This window comes from Arvicanthis niloticus, chromosome 8 (genome assembly GCF_011762505.2).
Source record: "Arvicanthis niloticus isolate mArvNil1 chromosome 8, mArvNil1.pat.X, whole genome shotgun sequence".
Taxonomy (NCBI): domain Eukaryota; kingdom Metazoa; phylum Chordata; class Mammalia; order Rodentia; family Muridae; genus Arvicanthis; species Arvicanthis niloticus.
The window spans coordinates 62504184-62524491 of NC_047665.1; the positions used below are offsets into that span (position 1 = coordinate 62504184).

General features: G+C 43.3%; 1 protein-coding gene across 4 annotated transcripts in view; it reads right to left on the reverse strand.

Moving 5' to 3' along the window:
* Frmd4a (FERM domain containing 4A) overlaps positions 1-20308 on the reverse strand; it is a 579690-nt gene that overhangs the window by 314533 nt on the left and 244849 nt on the right. The window contains exon 1 of one of the 4 annotated variants that reach the window (XM_076939470.1): positions 2629-2818. The exons of the other annotated variants lie outside the window; for them this stretch is intronic. Within the exon in view, the coding sequence (XP_076795585.1) occupies positions 2629-2694 (66 nt within the window). The 5' untranslated portion in view covers positions 2695-2818. Of the gene's footprint in view, positions 1-2628; positions 2819-20308 lie in introns of those variants that run through there. 4 annotated transcript variants of the gene reach the window in all.

Here is a 20308-nt window from a genome sequence, read left to right on the forward strand (position 1 = left end):
GGTCACATGGGAGTCTGCTCTATAAAAATGTCTTTAGACTCCAGGTGTCTTCTAGGACATCTTCTGCATCTCACATATATATCACATACCATATATCGTGGTGGGTTTGTTGTTTGTTTATGGTATTAGGAATTGACCCTGAGTCTTGGGCACACTAAGCAAGCACTCTTCTACCACTGTGTTCCCTCCTTGGCTCTTTTTGTAGTTTTCATTTTGCGACTGGATTTTAGGCTTGCCTTGAACTTTCTCTGGCTTAGGATAGTCTTGAACTTGCAAACTTCCTACTACAGCCAACAGTTCAGCTAGGACTATAGGCCTGTACCACCAGACATGACTCACATATCTTATAATAAGAAATTTAAAGCACAAAGAGAGTTCCTACTCCTTGCACTCCATCCACTGACTTCTTTAGTTTTGATAACCATGGGGATTTCTGCCCTAAATGTGGCAAGAACAGGTTCTATAATTTGGTAAGAAATGCAGAGGCCAGGCAAGATGGCTCAGTAGGTAAAGGTGCTTGCTGCTAATCCTGACAACCTTAGTTTGATTGAAGGAACCTATTTGGTAGATGATTCCCACAGGTGACCCTCTGACCTCCACACATGTACTGTGGCATGTGTATGTCCCATTAAATAAATAAAATTTAAGATGAAGATAAGGAAATATATAGAGAGTATAGAATTCCTTTTTTGGCATCTTGATGTTCTCACCCAGATTAATTTTTCAATGAAAATGAATAATATGCATTTAAAAACAAGTAATTCGTATATACCCAGTGGTGTTAATACACTGTATTCTAGATGCTAAGAAGGCAAGAGGCACCCTTGAGAACATTAGTTCTGATTCCCAGCACCCGTGAATAAAGCCATGTTCGGACAACTGCACTCCTGTACTCAGAGTTGTAGGAGTGGAGACAGACAGTTGCTATGGTGGTACCTGCTGACTGGCAGCCTGGTTCCAAGTTCAGAGAGACACTGTGCCAAGGGAAAGAGGCAGAGAGAGCAGGGCAGTCAACGTCCTCCTTCTCTAGAGCATGGGAGAACAAACCGTCTGACTGGGATCAGGAAAATGGTTAGAATAATTAAATGATAGATATTTATTTAACAGGATGGGGCATTTAAGAGCATCCCCTTGCAGAGGGAGAACATTGCAGGCTTGGAAACAAGACCCGGGGGAGTTTAGAGGGAGTAGAAGGGAAATTAGAGAGGTCAAAGCAACAAATTACCTTGGAATATTTTAAAACATTTTTTTTTCTGATTATATTTTTCCCCTCTGAGACTATCAAACTCCCACTGACCCTTTGTTATGCTAGAGTCCACTCCTGTCTTAACCCTACAGTACTGCTGCCAGGTTTCAGACAGTGATGTCGAGTCAGAGAGGATTGCCCACCAACGCTAGTTTTCTACTATACATCCCACGACCTGATGATCTAGGACTAGACGCGCAGGAGGACCCTCTGCCCTGTCCACCACATACTCTAGCTTCAGGCTTACATCCCAGTGCCATGATTATGATCAGAATGGATGCAAGTGACTCAGCTCCCCACACCCTCCTACAAGAGACCGGCCGGCCCTCTGGGAATCCCGCCAAGCATGGAGTGGCCTCCATTTGAAGACAAATTATAAATTAATAATAAGAAATGCTCCAGACTCTCCTGTCTGCCAAAATACACCATTCATTGTAAGGTCCTTGAAAGGACCCCAGTGATGTATAGCCAAGGAACGCCAATCCTCTAGAGCCTTTCCTTATTCTAAACACAGACGGTGTGCCCTCACGGCATGTGCTACAGCCGCCTTCCCTGGCAGAACAACTGTTGTTCTTGGAAAGAGCACACCGCCAACACCTTCCAGATGCATTGCCACCTGCAAGACTCTGCTTCTGCAGGCCCTGCTCACCATCAATAACCCAGAGAGAGCAGACCTGTGTCCCCATAGTGAGCCCAAAGTGTAAGGAGCCCCTGTGGCTGCTCTGGGGGAGTGATTTTGTTGACATGGTTTTTGCTAAAATTCAGAAAATCATTGCAAGAAGAGGTGTGTGTGTGTGTGTGTGTGTGTGTGTGTTCCCTGTCAGCTGCCCTTTTCTTTAAAGGAAAGTAAATCAAACCAAACAGCTTTATCTTATCAAACCAATTCCTGGGGAACCCATGTGAAAACAGTTTCTGTGGACAGTGTAATTTGTGGCACTACCCAGTAATCTGCATTTCTCTACGTGGAAAGACCAGTGTTTAGGGCATCATGAATTCCTCACTGTGCATTCCTCACTGCACACCCCACCCCCACCCCCCAGCCCTCTGGAATGATTGCTTCGAAAACAAATCTGATTCCTCTAGGGAATGCATACCAAAGTGGTTTTGATCTCTCCTGGGGAGTGTTTTCTCTTTCTTCAGCTCATTCCTTCAGACCTCTGGAGCTTCTTTCATTTAAAAAGCCACACCTCTGCCAGTTAATCCATATGGACAGTTCTGTGTCACTGGACTTTCAGGAACAATACCCCAATTTCCCCTCCAGCATATTGGTGTGGAAACAGCACAATTGCAAGTTTGAAGCTTCTGTTACTATGGGGACACAATCCCTATTTGGAATGGCAGGGACAATCCTTGTCCTGTGTGGATGGAAAGCTTTTACTTACAAACACATCCATGAGCAGGTGTTCCACTGTCATCTCGAAGTCATCCAGTCTGGCAGCTAAAGTCATGGTCAATGTCCCAACAGGCTCCACGGAGCTCAAATCTGCAAACCCTTCAGCTGACCTTTGGTGTCAATGTTGGTGACTAGGCAAAGTAGCCACTAATGTGAAGTGGAAATTCTTAAAATAAAACAGAGCATTGCAGAACAGGCTGCCAAGGCTCCCTAGAAGAAATTATAAAGTTTTTTTTTTTTTTTTTTTTTTTTTTTTTTAAAAAACAACAAATTCTATTAATGGTTCTATGCTACTGGGCTGAGCAAGAAGGTCACCAGGTGAAGAAGCTAGCTTCCTCTGCAGAACTGTTACAAAGCAAGGTACCCACGAAACAGAAGGAACCTCAGCAGAAGATTGTGGAGACAGCTGGATGGAGCAGAAACGAGATTGGGGAAATGCCCGAAGCCGTCTGACTCTGATATTTATAGGGCCACATGTTTTTGACTCCAGCCATTTTTCAGTTCATTTCTGACCTTTCATAAATGGCTACACACAGTGGAGTGTATTGTCAAACGGGGGGCAGTGGGTCCTGCAGAACTTGGCTGTGACCAATGCCAGGGCAATTCACACAGACACGCCATCAATGGTTCTTTGTGAAGAACGCATCAGACCTTGTTCTGTGCACCACGACAGAGAAACACACAGTCTTGTGGAAAACAAGGAAATGAAGTTGGAGGGTACTAAATTTTTCCCCAGAATATTATTAGATCCCATACGATCTTCCCCCACTCCTACACCCCCGCCATGTAGATAAACATCTCAGAAATAGATTTAATCTCTGTGTCAAGCATCTGTCAGGTAGAATATTCATTAAAAACTAGAAATTCTTTTCTGTTTCTACAATTTAACTCCTTTTTATTCATGCAAGCATTTTTTTAAAATGTAGTAGAATACACATGACACAGAATTTGCTGCGTTAGCTGCTCTTTGTAGTGGTGTGTGTGGTATAGTGGTGTGTGTGTGTGTGTCCAGTTATATCTTGTCCAGTTGTATTAGGATCTTCCAACCCTGGAGATGATGATTTTGTCATACCATTAAATACCAACTCATCATGTCTTTCCATTTCTTCTCTTTCAGTGCTCCTCCCATCTACAGCCCTACATTCTGCTTTTTATGTATCTTACTCATCTAGGGATGCCCTATGAGTGACATGCCACCATATTTGGCTTCTGGTGTTGGCTTATTCACTTATCATAACACCTCAAGCATGTGCTAGGATTTTCCTTTTTTTGTGTGCCTATATATCCATGTGTGGTCTGCATATGTATGTATGTTTGCATGTGTGCACAGTTGCAAATGCGTGTGTGTACGCATGTATGTGGAGGTCCAGTGTTGATGTTGGGTGTTGTTGATATTGAGGCAGGGTCTCTCACTGCTTGCTGGTTTGGCTAGTCTGACTAGCTAGCTTGCTCTGAGAGTTCCCTGTTATGCTTCCTTAGCCCCAGGCTTGCATGTAGGCTGCCATGCCTGCCACACTTTTATGTGCTTTCTGGGGATTTGAACTCTGGTCCTCACATTTGTGCAACAAGTACCTTAGCCACTGAGCCATCTTCCCAACCTACAGTTTCTCTTCACTTTGAGGCTGAAATAATATAGCCAAAAAAGTAACATCACTTTTGCCAAATTTTCAGAACTGAGGAAGCCTCCCAGAAACACTTGCTTGTCAAGACTCTAGTAGACATTTGTGTTGTGGTTATATTAACAGACATAGCATCAGTGTAGAGAGACCAGATGGCCTCCTAATTACCACAGAAGTCCTAACTCATGAGGTCTAGTGTCTTGATTCCAAACAAAGGAAGAACTTACTAGTCAATACCTGTGTCAAAGAAGATAACCCACATAAAATCAAAGATCGAACAGAAGTCCATACTCTAGTGGCTTCTGCTCTGTAGTACAGGAATTATTCCTTCTACTCCGGTTCTCTAAAAGGAAGACAAAAAAAACCTCCCAGGTTTAGTTTACACTCAAATGTTCATTTCCCCAAAGATGGAGGTAGACAGATTCAGTACGCGTAATTTAAACAGAGTCACCATGAAATAAAGTCACTTCTCCACCAGAAAGAAAATCCTGATAAAAAGCTTAACATTGTTCTAAAAGCAGTTTGACGATCTGTCAAACTGACTTAGCTCAACAGTCTGTCATCAGTTACACAGAGAGGTCTGGCATGGTACAGTTTCGAATCTGCTTTTGAGCCTCTAGTCAGGGAAGGAGAGCCAGTGCCACAACAGGTGTCTCTCGTTAAGCAGTGGCGTCAGAGGGGGAGCCAGGGTGGGAGGATGGTGACGCTATGATGGACAGCTTCAATAGCTGAGACTATACAGAAAACATATTTCCCTGACAGGGGAATAGCTTCCCAGGCCTCCCTATCTGCTAATGTGCTGCCAGCATCTGACACTGATTCTGTAACCAGAGCCACATCAGCAACTAAGACTCAATACAGATGGCTTCTTACCACAAAGCTGCCATCTTGTGTTTAAACTATAGTCTCATGTCTTGCCGCATGAGTTCTTGTCCACAACCTTTTGTTGACGATACCTCTACTTCTCCAAAAGTTCCCAAGGCTTTTGTTAAAACTATTGCTACCTGGAAGGAGCCAGGTATGTGTCACTGATCAAGCCGTGCCACTAACAGACTGTTAGGGAAGACAGAGGTGTATACCAGTGAGATATTGCTCTAGTCACCCAGGAATCTCAGGGGAGTGTTCAGATCAAGTTCTCATCTGCCCATTCTTCTACAAATTAAGTTTGAGGAAAAGGTACTCTTTATTTATCGGGTTTTGTGTGTACATGTACATTTGAGTGCTGGGGTATGCATGTGTATCCTGGTGTACATGGAGAGGCCAGGGGCCAATCTTGGATCTTGAGTCTTGTTCCTCAGAAGTCTCTCATTGTCACTTGTTTGCTTTAAGGTAAGGTTTGTCACTGGAGTGGAAATCATCAACTAAGCCAGGCTGGGTTGTTAGGGAGCCACAGGGATTCTCTTCAGCTCTGAGATTACAAGCACTTGCCACCATTGCCCAGCATTTTGATATGGGTTCAAGGGATGGAACTCATGCCCGTGATTTCACACAGTGAGCACTTTGCTAACTGGCCCTCTCAAGTATTTTTTTATTCACAAAAATATCCTAGTTTATTTTATTAGCCTTCTTTCTTGGATGGACCAACCAGTGGCTACTGGATGGAGAACAGTTGCTTAATGTGAGCAATAGTTTTTAATTTTCCTCATTTAATGAGTCAGCCTCCCAGTCTCAGCAATAGCTTTTCACGGCTATTTTCTACAGTTGAGCTTGAAAGAAAGATGTCAAGTGTAAGCAACTCCATAGTCTAGTGTGATGGTTAATTTATGCTTGGCCCAGGGAGGGGTCCTATTAGGAGGTGTGATCTTGTTGGAGTAGGTGTGTCATTGTGGGCATGCGCTTAAGACCCTCACCCTAGCTGCCTGGAAGTCAGACTACTAGCAGCCTTCAGATGAAGATGTACAACTCTCAGCTTCTCCTGCAACATGCCTGCCTAGATGTTACTGGACTGAACTCTGAACCTGTAAGCCAACTTCATTTAAATGTTGTCTTTTTTAAGACTTGCATTGGTCATGGTGTCTGGTCACAGCAGGAAAACCCTGTCTAAGACACCTAGGTATGCAAGTGGCTAGTACTCTAGAGCAAGGCCCTAAGAAACATGTCTCAAGGTTGTGTGTGTGCGTATTGCATCCAGGTCATGGCACATGTGTGAAGGTCAGAGGACAACTTGACAAACTAGGTTCTCTCCTTCTACCATATGGGTTTCTGGGATTGAACTTAGGTCATCAGGCTTGGTGGCAGATGACTTTACCCAATGAGCCATACCCCTGGTTCTAGTGAGACTGCCTCTAAAATAGTTTCTAAAAGGGAAAAATTGATCAGAAGGGGTTTAATCTGACATGCAAACAGGAAATATGCAATGGTTATGGGTATCGTTCATGAAAGACTGCAATGAAGAACGTGGAAACGACATGGAGTCACTGAATAGGGTGGGAGGACCATCCTAGTTCTGTACCTAGTTTTGTCACCTCCTCAGTCCTGGGATTGCAAGGCATGTACCATCATGCCTTGCTTTTTAGGCAGGTGCTGAAGGCTGAATATAGATCTTCATACATTTGTGGCAAAGGCTGAGTCAGTTCTCCAACCTGTAAAATTGTGTTTCTATTTGACTTTTGAATGATGCTTGGTTCATCTTCCCATGTTATGAAGCATCTTTTCCCAGGCTTAATACTTTTGCTGTTCAGACAAATAAAATGTCAATCTATGGAGTGCACAATTAGTTGCATTCCTTGCATAGACACAAAGCTGTTCTCTCGTTTATTCCTTCTTCCTAGGACTGCAAGGAAACCACTCTTCTGGAAGCCCTGGCTACTTCGTTGCTGTTTTTGCTTTGTTTTATTCTGTCTTGTTTTTCGCTCCTGTAAATAACCGTCCAGTTTAAATGCTCTATCAAGTTGAGGGTCTCTATTCAATCAGACTGAACTTCTCCTCCCAGCAAGCCAATACTACGGACAGCTGTGCAGGCCCTAGGCACTAGAATACACAAACATATTTTACTGAAAACATCTTCCTGTCCACTCAAGAGCAATGATTTTGTTTTTAAGGTCACTTATTTGAAGACCAAGTATAAAACGGCAGGTCAGATCCCACAGGACTGATCGGAACCGCTCCACAAATAACCTAGTTAACCATTTTATGTTTTCATTATCTTATATTAGTAGTAATTGAATCCCATTATTGAACAAAACTATTATTTTTTATAAGTAAAATCACTGGCTTTTATCTTGATCACTCAGTTTTCACACACACACACACACACACACACACACACACACACACACACACACACACGGAATATACTGAACTAATAACCCGCAGCATAAAAGTCTTTAATCCATTTTGAGCAGACTTTTATATATGGTGTGAGAGTTCTTCTTTTTTTGCATAAGAATAACCAATTTTCCCAGCACTATTTATTGAAGAGCCCATCCTTCCCCCAAATCTGGAGGACATTAGGCTGACTGAAATAAGACAGATCCATAAAGACAAGCCCAGAAGGGGTCACTTACATGAGGAATCTCAAACAGTCAGAGGAGAGGGCAGGGCATAGAACGGTGGGTTTTAGAGGCTAGGGAGGGGGTTGTGGGAAGATGATAGTCAGAGGGGACAAAACATTGGCTATGCAGGGTAAAGAAGTTATGAGGGCCCAAAGTCAGCAATGTGACCACAAGTAACAATGCTGTATTGTGTGCCTGAAACTGGCCTCCTAGAGGGTCAACTTTAAGTCTCTTTCCTCTCTTTGACGAGCACACACACACAGACGCACAGACACAGACACAGACACACACCAGAGAGAGAGAGAGAGAGAGAGAGAGAGAGAGAGAGAGAGAGAGAGAGAGAGAGAGAGATCCTCAGGTAAGCAAGCTGGGAAGCTGGGCATGGCAGTGGTAACACATACCAGCACTTTGGAAGTAGATAGAAGGACCAAGAGCTGAGGGCCAGTCTTAATTACATAGCAAGTGGGAAGAAGCCTGGGCTATGTAAGACCCTATCTTAAGAAATGGAAGACCAACAGAGTCAGGCTCTCGGAGTCTGAAGCACTAACCAAAAACCATATACTGGCTGGACCTAGTCCTCCCTGCTCAAATGTAGCAGATGTGCAGCTTGGTCTTTATGTGGGTTCCAAACAACTGGAGCAGGGGTTATCCCAAAAGCTGTTGCCTATACGTGGGGTATGTTCTTTTAGCTGGACTGCCTTGTCTGGCCTCAGTGGGAGAGGAAGTACCCAGATTGGAAGAGACTTGAGGTGCCAGGGTTGTGGGGGTACCCACAGGGGCCCTCACAAGCTCAGAGGAGAAGGGGAGGTGGGGCTGGAGTAGGATTGTGGGAGGGGGGACTGGGAAGGGACAGTGAGTGGAATGCAAAGTGAATAAGTGAAAACTAAAACTAAATAAAAATAATTTAAAAAGATTAACAGAATGAAATGATGATCAAATTAGCTAGCTTATATGATAACACCCACACACCCACACACACATAAAGCCCAACACAGCTTATATTTTGAATATATATAATTATTCCTCCATACAAATAGTAATAGGATGGGAAAATCCTCCATGATACATGTAAAGGTGACTAGTACAATGGCCTATCGATTGCTTGCCTGTCCGACTTCTGTCTCACCTTACATCCAGACAGCGAATGATTCCTAGCCATGTAATGTATCAGTAAAACAGCTCCCTTCTCATAGCTGTACAGACAGCTGTCTGAGTAGGATTATAAAGGCTAGCCTGTCTGCTGTGTCCATCTCTGTGAGGACAAACATGTTCATTTAAAGGGTTGTGTCTATCCGAGCCTGCAGGCTGGCACCAGCCGGGCATCAGGATGTGGTTACCCCATGGTGCTGGTCCTCATGCCCATTACTGTGGCGATCAGCTGATTTTCACAGTCAACCTTGTCTTCCCCATTCACACTGCATTTTGTATTTTGGTGGCTTTTATGACAAGCACAAAGGGTCTTTCCTCTACATGTTTCTTGACTCTGTTCCTGCCTTGTCTCCTGTACCCATAAGCCTCCCTGTTCCTTCATAAGTATTAATGTCATGATTCTGAAAACCAACAGTGACATTCGTGTCAGGCACTGGCTGTAGTGCCCTGGGTGCTGATGGAGAGAGATGTACAAGAACCTGTCTGGTCTTCTTTCGAGCTTGTTGCCTGTCACGTGCCCTGTCCCTAGAAGGGCTTCTGAGGTTGCCACCAGAAGGACTTATTTGTAAGACATGAAGAACAATTCTTTCAGATTTGTGTGGACTTTCTAAAGATACCTTGTTTTCTAGAATTCAAATGTATGTCATGGCAACACAGACTCTTCTACAGGAACAGGGGAGTCAAAGGGCGACATTGTGGGTCAAGCATGTGATATTCTGGGTAAACCATACATCGCTAAGGAATGGGGTGGTTACTCTGGGTACATGTTTTCTGCTTTTGGGTATTTTTGAGTGACCTGGGTTGCTCTCTAGATCCTTGCCAAAATGAACCTATAATTCTAACCCTAATCAAAACCATGGTCCTAATCCTAATCTTCTGGTGGGAAGAAAGCACCCCAATGTAACAGCCATCCATTTCAGTAACCTTGACTTCATTGTGTGCCTTTCTACCATGTGTCTCTTTCCTGTGATGACTTGCACACAGTGAGCAATGGCTCTTAATGCTTTCAAAGCTAATAGTGCATTGTTTAACAAAGGTGTGTGTGTGTGTGTGTAGTGTATGTATGGTATGTGCATGCATATGTATGTTCAGATGCTCTTGCCTGTGTCAGTGGGAGTCAAGGGTTGACTTCAGTGTCTCCCTCAACCACTCCCCACTTTATTTAATGAGGCAGGGCCTCTCACTGAACCTTGAGTTCGACAGTTCAAGTATTCTATCTAGCCAGCTTGCCTCAGGAATTCTGCCTCTGCAACCTACATTACTGGTAGCCTGCTGTATGCCTGCCTGGCTTTTATTTGTGTTCTGGAGATCTGAAATCTGGTCCTTATGTTTGCACATCAAACCCTTTATCCCTGAGTCACTTCTACCACCCCCAGTCATTCTGTAGCCAGATGCATACTTCACAGTCCTCAAGACTGGGTTTGAGAAACAAGGGGCCTGGCCAGCTCAAAGATCTAGAAGCAGCGAGAACTCAACTGTGGATTCTGATCACCCCCTGACCAGTAAGAACTAAACCCACACATGGTCAGCCTACTCAGATGTCTGATGTGCCTTTTCAGTGTCTCTGAAGCATGGTCAGTGGGACCAGCATGCACACAGTATGGCAAGGACATTTTGATGCACACCTGGCAAAGAGATATGCATAGTGCATGCCCAGACTGTCTTCAGTGGGAGATCCTAGGGGCCAAATGAAAAAAAAAAAAAAAAAAAAAAAAGCCCAAATGATAACAGGGAGCTCTTACCACTGAAGGCCAAGGCATCATGGAAACACAATAGAGAAGGGTGGATACACAGTTCTATAAGATACGCATGTGTTGACTATTATAGCCTCCTGCATCTGAGGTTTGTCCAGAAATAACAGGGAACGATGCAAAGGTTGAAAAGAATGTGTGAGATTCCCACTACCCTTCTCTACTAAAATGTGCACATAACAAGCCATATCTCTTCCCATCCTGACTTCTCCCTCCCCTTTCACCACTAATCCAGCCCAAGGATGCTGCTCTCCCTACAAGAGATGAGGTGAGGGTGGTGGTGAGCAGCCATCTCAGGGATAATGCCAAGCAGAGTTCCCAGGCAGCAAGAAGGTAAGGTGGTGGATGGTGGGTGTGGATCGTGCGTGGGCTTTGCAGTTTTTCACTACTTATTGATTATCCTGGGAAGAGGGCTGTCATGAAGATCAAGGAGTGGTCACACTGTGTTTTATTGGAATGTCACGAGAAAAGAAGTATGCTGTAAGAACAGCAGTATACCAAGGGCAATGTCCCAGAAGGAGCTAAGTCTCTGTCAAGTAGGCTGGGGATAGTTAACTTTTGTAGCTCTGATCTTCATGGTGATTAACTCATCCATTGCTTTTCCATGCACTATACATATATAGTTAAACATTATAATAAATATTATTTGGTGATAGATTAATGTTCTTTTTTCTTCTTATTTACATGACAGAATTGTGTCAATGGTTTTACAATATGTCATTAGCATGCTGTACTCATGATTATTTTTAAATGTTAGTGATCCAACCCAGAGCCCTGGACATCCCAATATGTTAGACAAGTGTTCAACCACTTGGCTATAACTTCCGTGCCTATCATTCAGGAATTTTATTTGGGTACAAGATGAGGCATTTAAAAATATTTGTCAGAGAGGCTGGGGAGGTGTCTCTGGATAAAGTTCTTGCAGCATAAACATGAAGGTGTAATTTTGGATCCCCAGAACCCATGCAAAAGCCAGGCCTGGTGCCCATGTCTCTAATTTCAGCACTAGAGGTTGGGTGCACTGCTGGAGATAGGTAGATATCAAGGGCTAGCTGGCCAGAAGGTCTAGGGGAATCACAGAGGTCAAGATTAAAGTGGGGATGGGGGAGGGGGTATAAACCTATCTTCAGAGAAACTGTTGTCTCTATTTCTCCTTTAGGCAACAAATGGATTAAAGACTCTGCTATCAGGCAGGTGAGGGGCAGATGTCTGAAATCAGAAGACAAGAGGATACCTGTCTGTACAGCCATAAAGAAAAATGAAATTATGGCCCTTTCAAAGAAATAGACAGAATCATTGCACTATACAAAATAAGCTAGCTACAGAAAGACAAATACAGTATGTTTTCTTTCATACACAGAATCCACTTTTAAAATTACATATACAAACATATAAACACATGTATTTACTCAAAATAGTAAAAAAAAAAAAAAAAGGGAATGTAATTTGCATATGCACAAATGTGGCTTTGGGGTAGTCTTTTTGAAGTGGAATTGTTGGCTCAAAAGTCATGAGTGTGTTAAAAATAAATTATTTTTAACCTGGCTCCACATGGAGGTTGCACCAGAGTATACACCCAGGGTATTAAACAGCATTTGACTCTTGATAAGCCAAGCCACACAGTCTAATGGCAACTTTTGAATTTTAGACAGAATGGATAAAAAATATCTTTCATTAGGCAAAATGCTGGTTCTTAAATAATTTTCCTCTCATAAAAAGCAACATAGGCTAGATTTAAGTTCTCACACTGGCTATGTAAAACTTCTGCTCGCATCCATTCCCTGAGTACTGGGGCCATGGTACTGTGCAACTACGACCAGTTTCATGCTGTACTGGAGGGCAAGCCCAGCGCTTTGTGCAAGCGGGCTTCACCACAGCCCACAGGTTCTCTTTTCCAAACCAAGATTTCCATGATTCAAATAGATCCAGCTGTGTCCCATCAATATGGCCGCAATGGGCACAAGTGAGTGGTTAACACAGAGCTGCTAAAACCATCTACACAGCAAAGTGAATATTTAAAAGCAACACACCTGGAAGGGTGAATGAAAAAATTAAAACCACACTAAGCAAGCACAAAGGGTGAGTCATGCAAATACTCCTCTTAATAAAAATTACCTTTTGGCCTGAGGAGATATAACCAGCCCATGAAAGGGTTGCATCCTGAACGACTTGGGACCATGACACCTGATCAGATTTGGACTGTATGAAATTGATAACTGTTGTCAGTTATCCAAGTTTAACTCACCAAACTGGAAACTAATCTGATAAGTGATTATCAGTGTAGCCAACAAAGATCTTCAGACTTTCCACAGTGTACTAAGATATATGAGAAGCTCCAGGGCTTCAAGGGTCTGCAGACGTCTCTAGGATTCGGTTGAATGGAGACTCATCACCAGTGACTTTTGATCAGTCAGGCCAACCCTGGCGCCTCATTAAATTTATGACCAGAGTCTATTTTATTTCTGTTGCAAATTGTGTCAGCTTCTTTTTATCTTCAAGGTCACAAGCAGTATTTGGACAGACAATAGTATCAACCTGCAGGACTTTACTGGGGCATGTTTACTACAGGGGACAGTATGGACACCATTAATTTCCTGGACATGCAAAAAATCATTACTGAGTAGCAGCCAAGACACTAAATAATTGATTTAATTAATATAACATAATTAAACATATTAAATATTTACACAGCTTGCTGTTTTCTATTGAATTTGTATTGAGGTTGTAGTGATTTTTGCCATGTTCCGCAGGCACCAGGCTATTAATCCTGCAGCTGGAAATGTGTAGGGGCATGAATTGCTGGAAGACTCTTCTGCAGAAAGCAAGCTGAATTTAGATTGCTTATTCATAATGTCATTTCATAATGTTCTTTTTGCTCACATGAGGAAGGTGTTACATGTACTGCTGTACATGCTAGAGAGGAAATTGAATCTTCATGTCTATGAGTTTGTATTTCTAATGTCTGAGTAAAATCTTATTAATTGTCCTATCCATAATCTGTGCCTAGCATCAGCTAGCACCTGTGTGTCTATCTAGTGTATCTATTTATCCTTCTAATATCTATCTACAATCATCTATGTATGAATGACCATCCATCCATCCATCCATCCACCTAATCTTTAGCCATTGCAAGCACTATTATATACTGTATATCATATATTGATATGAACTTGTATATATGTATGTGTATGTATTTGTGTATGTATATGTGTATTGTGTGCACATTCATGTCTGTGCACTGGGATATGGAAGTAGTTGGTAGAGCACTTACCTAGTATGCATAAAGTCCTAGAGAACAAGGTTAGTTGTTGGTTCACAGACATCATCCACCCTTTTTAGAGACAGTCTTTCACTGTCCTGAGCCTGCCAAACAGGCTAGGCTAGCTGTCCACATGCCTCCATCTTTCCAGTACTATTCCAAGCATACATCACCACACTTGTATTTTTTGTCCTGGTGTTACTGGGGATTGAACTTAGAACCTCATGCATGAGAGGCAAGTGTTCTAACCACTGAACCACAGCCCCAGCTCATGCCTGGCTTTTCTTATGTGACCTCTGGGGGGGTCGCCCTCATATATTCATGCTTGCAAGGTAAATACTTTAAAGACTTAGTTACCTGCCCAGCCCCCAAATATGAATTTAGTTAACTGTCACCATAGCCCTCTATGTTAGTCACCATTTCATTTTGACCCCAGAGGGATAAGCTCAGGTACAGACAGTTCATGTAATTGAGAAGTAGAACCTTCTCTAGCTACAAAAGCCTGGCACCTGCTCAGGCACAGAATAACTATTAAGAAGATGAACTTTCTTATACTTGTTCACCCCATCAAATCTGAGGAATCTGAGAAGGCATGCAGCAATTTTGGAATCCGTGATTCATCCACGACACTGGGCTCACATGATACAACACTCTAGTGTTGTGAGCCATCACTTGCTCCCTGCCACCAAGGAAGACCATTCTTCCATGCAGTGAAACAGAGTGTCCTTGTGGAGTGGCAAAGCTGCTTGGAAGGAGTGTGTGGCAGGGCCATGGGGGAGGAGTTCAGGAAAATGTCCGGCATTCATCTGCTCAATAATCTTAATAGAATGCCCATTGTCTAATGGAGAGCTTCGAGAACGGGACAAAGGGGATTGAGCTGTAGTGAATGTGGGGAAACACAGTGTGATGCAATGCTTAAAGCCAGGAGGAATCAACAGGCAAGAGAGACTGACTGTGTTTTGTGGACAGGGAACAGGCCCCTGGGGGGACATTTGGCCTCATTTAGTTGGTTGGCAAAAGGCCACACATGAAGCTGGTGACCAGAATAAAGGCTTGGATGCCCACATGGCAGGCTCATTCCTAGTCACTCCTTGGTAATACAATGGCATTCAGCAGACATCCAGATTAGCTCAGGTAGCTCTTCCCCACCCTGCAAATGCAGTCCCCAGAGTCAGTAAGGTCCCACAGAGCCTGAACTCAGCCCCACAGTGTGTGTGTGTGTATGTGTGTGTGGGGGTGCTCTCTGCCTTCTGGTGCACAGGTGTTCCTACTAACAAGATGTCGATGGGAAAGTAGGTGACAGAAATATACAGCACACAGGAGAAGGAAGGTGTCCATTACCCAACAGCAGACATAATGCACTTCTCTGGCTTGCATAGTAGCAGGTGCCATAGTAGCCACCTCTTTGTAGCTGGAGAAGGTTCTACTTCTCTCTTTTTTTAAAGATAATTTTGTAATTATATTTATGTACAGAAAACTCAGTGTACATTTTTTAACCCAGTTTAGGACCCAGGACGTTGTCTCCCCAGTGGTGGTGGATCTTGTCATATCTGTCATTATAATTGGTCCTAATCGCTTCCACCAGCTTAGCCAGAGCACCTTGTCTTCCGAGTTAACCTGTGTGAAGGCAACAGTGGTGCATGTCTTCCTGTGGACCAGGTGCCCCAGCCTGGCCTTTTCCTTGATGATGCAGTAGGGCACCCCCATCTTTTGACACAGGACAGGCAGGAAAAACACCAGCTCAATGGGGTCTACATCACGGGCAATCACCACCAGCTGAGCCTTCTTGTTCTCCACCAAGGTGGTGACTGTATTGACTCCTGCTCGGAGGACAGGTGGTCTCCTAGTTGGGACGTCCCCTTTGCCAGCAGCCTTCTTCTCAGCACGGGCCAGTAGCCTTTGCTTCTTCTCTTGCTTTGTCTCTGGCCTGTACTTGTGGGCAAGCTTAAACAGCTGAGTAGCTGTTTGCCTGTCCAGGGCCTGGGTGAACTGGTTAATGGCAGGAGGTACTTTGAGCCGCTTACAGAGGATGGCTCTTTGCCACTGCAGCCTGAATGTAGCGGGGCCATTTGATGAAGCGTGTTAGATCTCTTTTGGGCTGGATGTCCTGCTCAATGCCAAAGTTCTTGGGCCTTTTCTCAAACAAAGGATTGACCACCTTTTTGGCCTCCTGTTTCTTGATGACGATGGAGGCCGGGGCCACCTTCTTCCCCTTGGTCTTCTTTCCTTTGGGCATCTTACTCGGCTGGAGGAGAGAGTGAAGGTTCTACTTCTCAATAAAAGAATCATATGGGTCCCTCTTGGGAAGGCCAGCTGTCATAAGGAAGCTCTGGAAATGGTGACATGGTGCACACTGAAAAAGTCCTAGCATGGATGGAGTCACGCTGGGTTTTCTTCTGCTTAGTTTTGCGTGTGTGTGTGTGTGTGTGTGTGTGTGTGTGTGCGCGCGCTGAAACCAGGCAATCAGAGCACTTCTGCTTTCTCCAACAGAACAGAGCTGCATCTGTTTCTGTCTTCTCTCAGCTGCTTCTGAGGCCACCTAACTGGCCCCCTTCTCACTTCTTTCACAAAGTCTTTCTTAGGACATTCTCCAAAAACCTGGCTTCCGTTCCCACTCCGATATTTCCCAGTTTCATTTCACACATCAGCTTTCTGTCGTGAGAGTCGTGGCCGACTGTCTTTCCTCTGTTATAAATGAACTTATTTCTGCAGCAAAATGGAAACCCAATCTACTCTTTCTGCCTGAGCTGCATTGTTAAACAAGAGTTAACAACACGGTCTGGGGATGGATAGCTCAGTGGATGAAGTGGATCCGCTGTGCAAGCATGCAGCAGTTTGGATCCCTGGAGCCTGAGGAAAACCCAGGCAGGCGTGGATGCCACCTGTTATCCCAGCAAGCAGGAGGCAGAGGCAAAGTGACTAGCTAGACTAGCCAGCATTGGCTAGGTCTGGATTCATCGAGAGACTCTGCTTTAATGAATAAAGTGGAAGTGATGGACGAAGATGCCTGAAGCCAATGACAGGCCTCCATGTGCACACGCACATATTTGCTAACACACACACACTTGCATATACAAGTGATAATGCACATGAAATATACAGACACATTCATGCATGCCACACACATATACATGCAGAGCTTGAGTGGGTGTTGGGGGGGGAAGGAAGGTGGAAGGGAGAGAGAAAGGAAGGGAGAGAAAGAGAGAGTGTCAGGAAACACAAATTCCATTCTGGGCTCACATCCAAACAGAACACGTTCATGTGGGTAGCAAACAGGTGTCTTACAACAATGTTTTCCACAACCCTACCAAATACTCATCAGAGAGTTGGATATATATATATATATATATATATATATATATATATATATATATATATTTCTACTATAGGATCATCTGAGGGATGAAGTCCAGCAAGGGGAGTGAATGAGTCTCTGGAGCTCAGTATCAGTCCATCTTAGAAATGTACTTTTGAGTGACAGAGGCCAGACAAAAAAGATGTGTTATATACATTCATGTTTATGTGAAGTTCAAGACCAGGAAGTACTACTAAGAAGCAAGAACAGGCCTATGTTTACAGTGGGAGGGACACAGAAACAGGGGATGTCTCTGTGTGTGTCCTGAGTTATTCAACATGGGCGGCCACTTTCATGGTGGAGATTTTTTGGTGTGGGTTTTGTGCTCTTCCCAAAACACATATTTTATATTCTAATAGTGAATTTGTTTGAAAACCAGACAAAGCCCAGAATGATCCCTTGTGTAATGAGGAAATCAACCCCTAAAATCTCATAGTGAAATCTCTATGTAGTTGGCCTCTATATTTGGCAATTACACATCCGTGGATTTACACAGTCACACAGACCAAGAAGCTAGTTGGTCTACAATGGTTGTATCTGTACCACATATATGCTGACTTTCCACATCTTGTCTCACTTCAAAAATGCAGTGGGATAGCAACAGTCCATGTGATGTTTACACTGCATCACGAATCCTATGCCGTCTCACCATGACTTAAATGCAGGCGGATGATTGCCATCCAGGAGGGTCATGGAATTCATTCTCCACCTGTATGGAAGTACAATTGGATGTTCATTGAACTCTTGAGAACTGTTGAAGTCTTCCAGATGTAGAAGCAGAACCAGACATGGGAACATATGAAAGCATGTTTTTACATGTGGCACCTAACTCTGTTGCCTGTCTAGGTAGAGACAGAAAAAGGATTTTTTTTTTTTAAATCTAAATTATGACCAGCTGTCATTGAACTTGCTGAGGACTGAGTGAACGGAAGGATGCTTTTCAACGGAAAAATGTTAGTGTCATGTTCCACATTATTTCCGAAGAAATTCTAAAATGTGATGTCACAGCTTGCACTTGGTTCTGGGCTCTATTCTCGTCTTGTTGGTCATTCCGAGGGAACAGTTGCTGCCCCACAGTCCCATTGCTATGAAGGAGCCCCTTTCTCTACCTTCCATTTACATCCATGATAGAATGAAATTCCTTTGAAACCATGAGCCCAAGATGACTCTTTCTCCTTAGGTGTAGGTGCTTATGTCACAGTGATGAGAAAACTTACCGATATCCTGATTATCCCTTCTGTGGGCATTTCATTAACCAACTTGAGTATATACCATTGTCTTTGCAAATTCTTTTTATGAAAGGATATATTTTTAATTTATATGTATATATGTGTGTGACCACGAGTGTGTGTACATATGTGTGTATGTACGTACGCATGGATATGGATGCCCATGGAGGTCATCAGAGGGCAATGGATCCCCTGAAGCTGGAGTTACAGGCAGCTGTGAACTGCTGCCTGGTATGGGTGCTGGGAACTGAACCTGGGTCCTCTGAAGAGCAGCAAGATCTCTTAATCGCTGAGTCTTCTCTCCAGTCTCATATTAAAAACTCTTACTCACTTTCATATTAAATAATTTGTTACTATAAGTATATTTTGTTGCTTGTTCTCATTTTGCTTTGGAGTGTTGGAGATTGAGTCCAAGGTGCTCTACTGTGGAACTACGCCCCAGCCTATGAACATATCAAAATATTTAAACTATTTGCCTGAACTACACCAAACAATACAATTGCTACTACTCTAAAGTAAATAATGATTGGAATTGTGACACCTGCTGTGTATGACTCTGAGATGAAAATTCATTAAAAAAAATTACAAGGACTCAGTATTTCCTCTTATGCAATAGGAATGCTTTATAAAACCTGAAGCCACAGGACATAATGCAAAACTGTTCTGTGACATTTAAAGTTATTTCCATATCAGCTGAGACCAAAGGTCCAACTTGACAACATTTTAAAGAAATAGAAGTCAAAATTATTTGTGCATGGGTGTTTACATTTCATCATTATATGCTCTACAGGATCAGCCTTTTGGAGATGGCTGGACTGTGGGCTCACTGTACCCATAGGGAGTGGACAGTCCCAGACCTGAACACTGCAAACTGCACTAGAAATGGCCTTGAACATCGCACTCCAAATGCCCAGGACAAAGTGGCAGGTGGCCTTGGGTTGTTGGCTTGTACCTTCTGGAGTCTGGGCCAGAGGTGACCAAGCTGATAATGCTTTTTCAAATGACTAGGGAAATACAAAGTCTTCAAGGTGTATTCATACTATCTACTGGCCGGACCTCAACACCACGACTCAATTGTGTTAGAAGCTCTTTGTGAGCAGGTGTTAATCATATTTTCAAGGATTTGGCTCTTTTAAGGGACTGGAAAAACGCCATGACCTAGTGTATGTCAACAAGTATATATGCATGGTGCTAGCTCACTGCTTCTCAGCCTTCCTCATGCTGTAACCCTTTAATACAGTTCCTCATGTTGTCATGACCCCCAACCATACAATTATTTTGTTACTACTTCATATCTGTAATTTTTCTACTGATATGAATAAAAAGGTAAATATCTGATATGCAGTATATCTGATATGCAACCTCTGGAAAAGCGTCATTCAACTCCTAGAGGGGTCGAGACGCACAGGTTAAGAACCACTGCTCTAGGTAGAAGACTCATGGATTCATTAGCTTATGAACAAGATTCAGGCTTCCTAAAAGGACATCATCATTAACCATGAAAAAATAAAAACAAAGAAACAAACAAACAACAGAACTAGAGAAAAGGAAAGGAAGAGGTAGAGAAGATGGAAGAGACAGATCCCGTCATATTGATTCAACCATTCAGACCAGAACATGAGCAACTTTCAGTCATCAGTCATTTGAGCAGCCAGAGGTTCATGGTGAGTTGATATAGACTATCCTTTATCCACCCACCTTCTAATGCTCCCAGTTGATTGTCAGTTAATGGGGAAGGGAGGATAATTTATTCCTGAAAGTTTCTTCCCTTGCTGTGTTAAAAACCCAAAGAAGACCTCGTATGGTCCAGAAC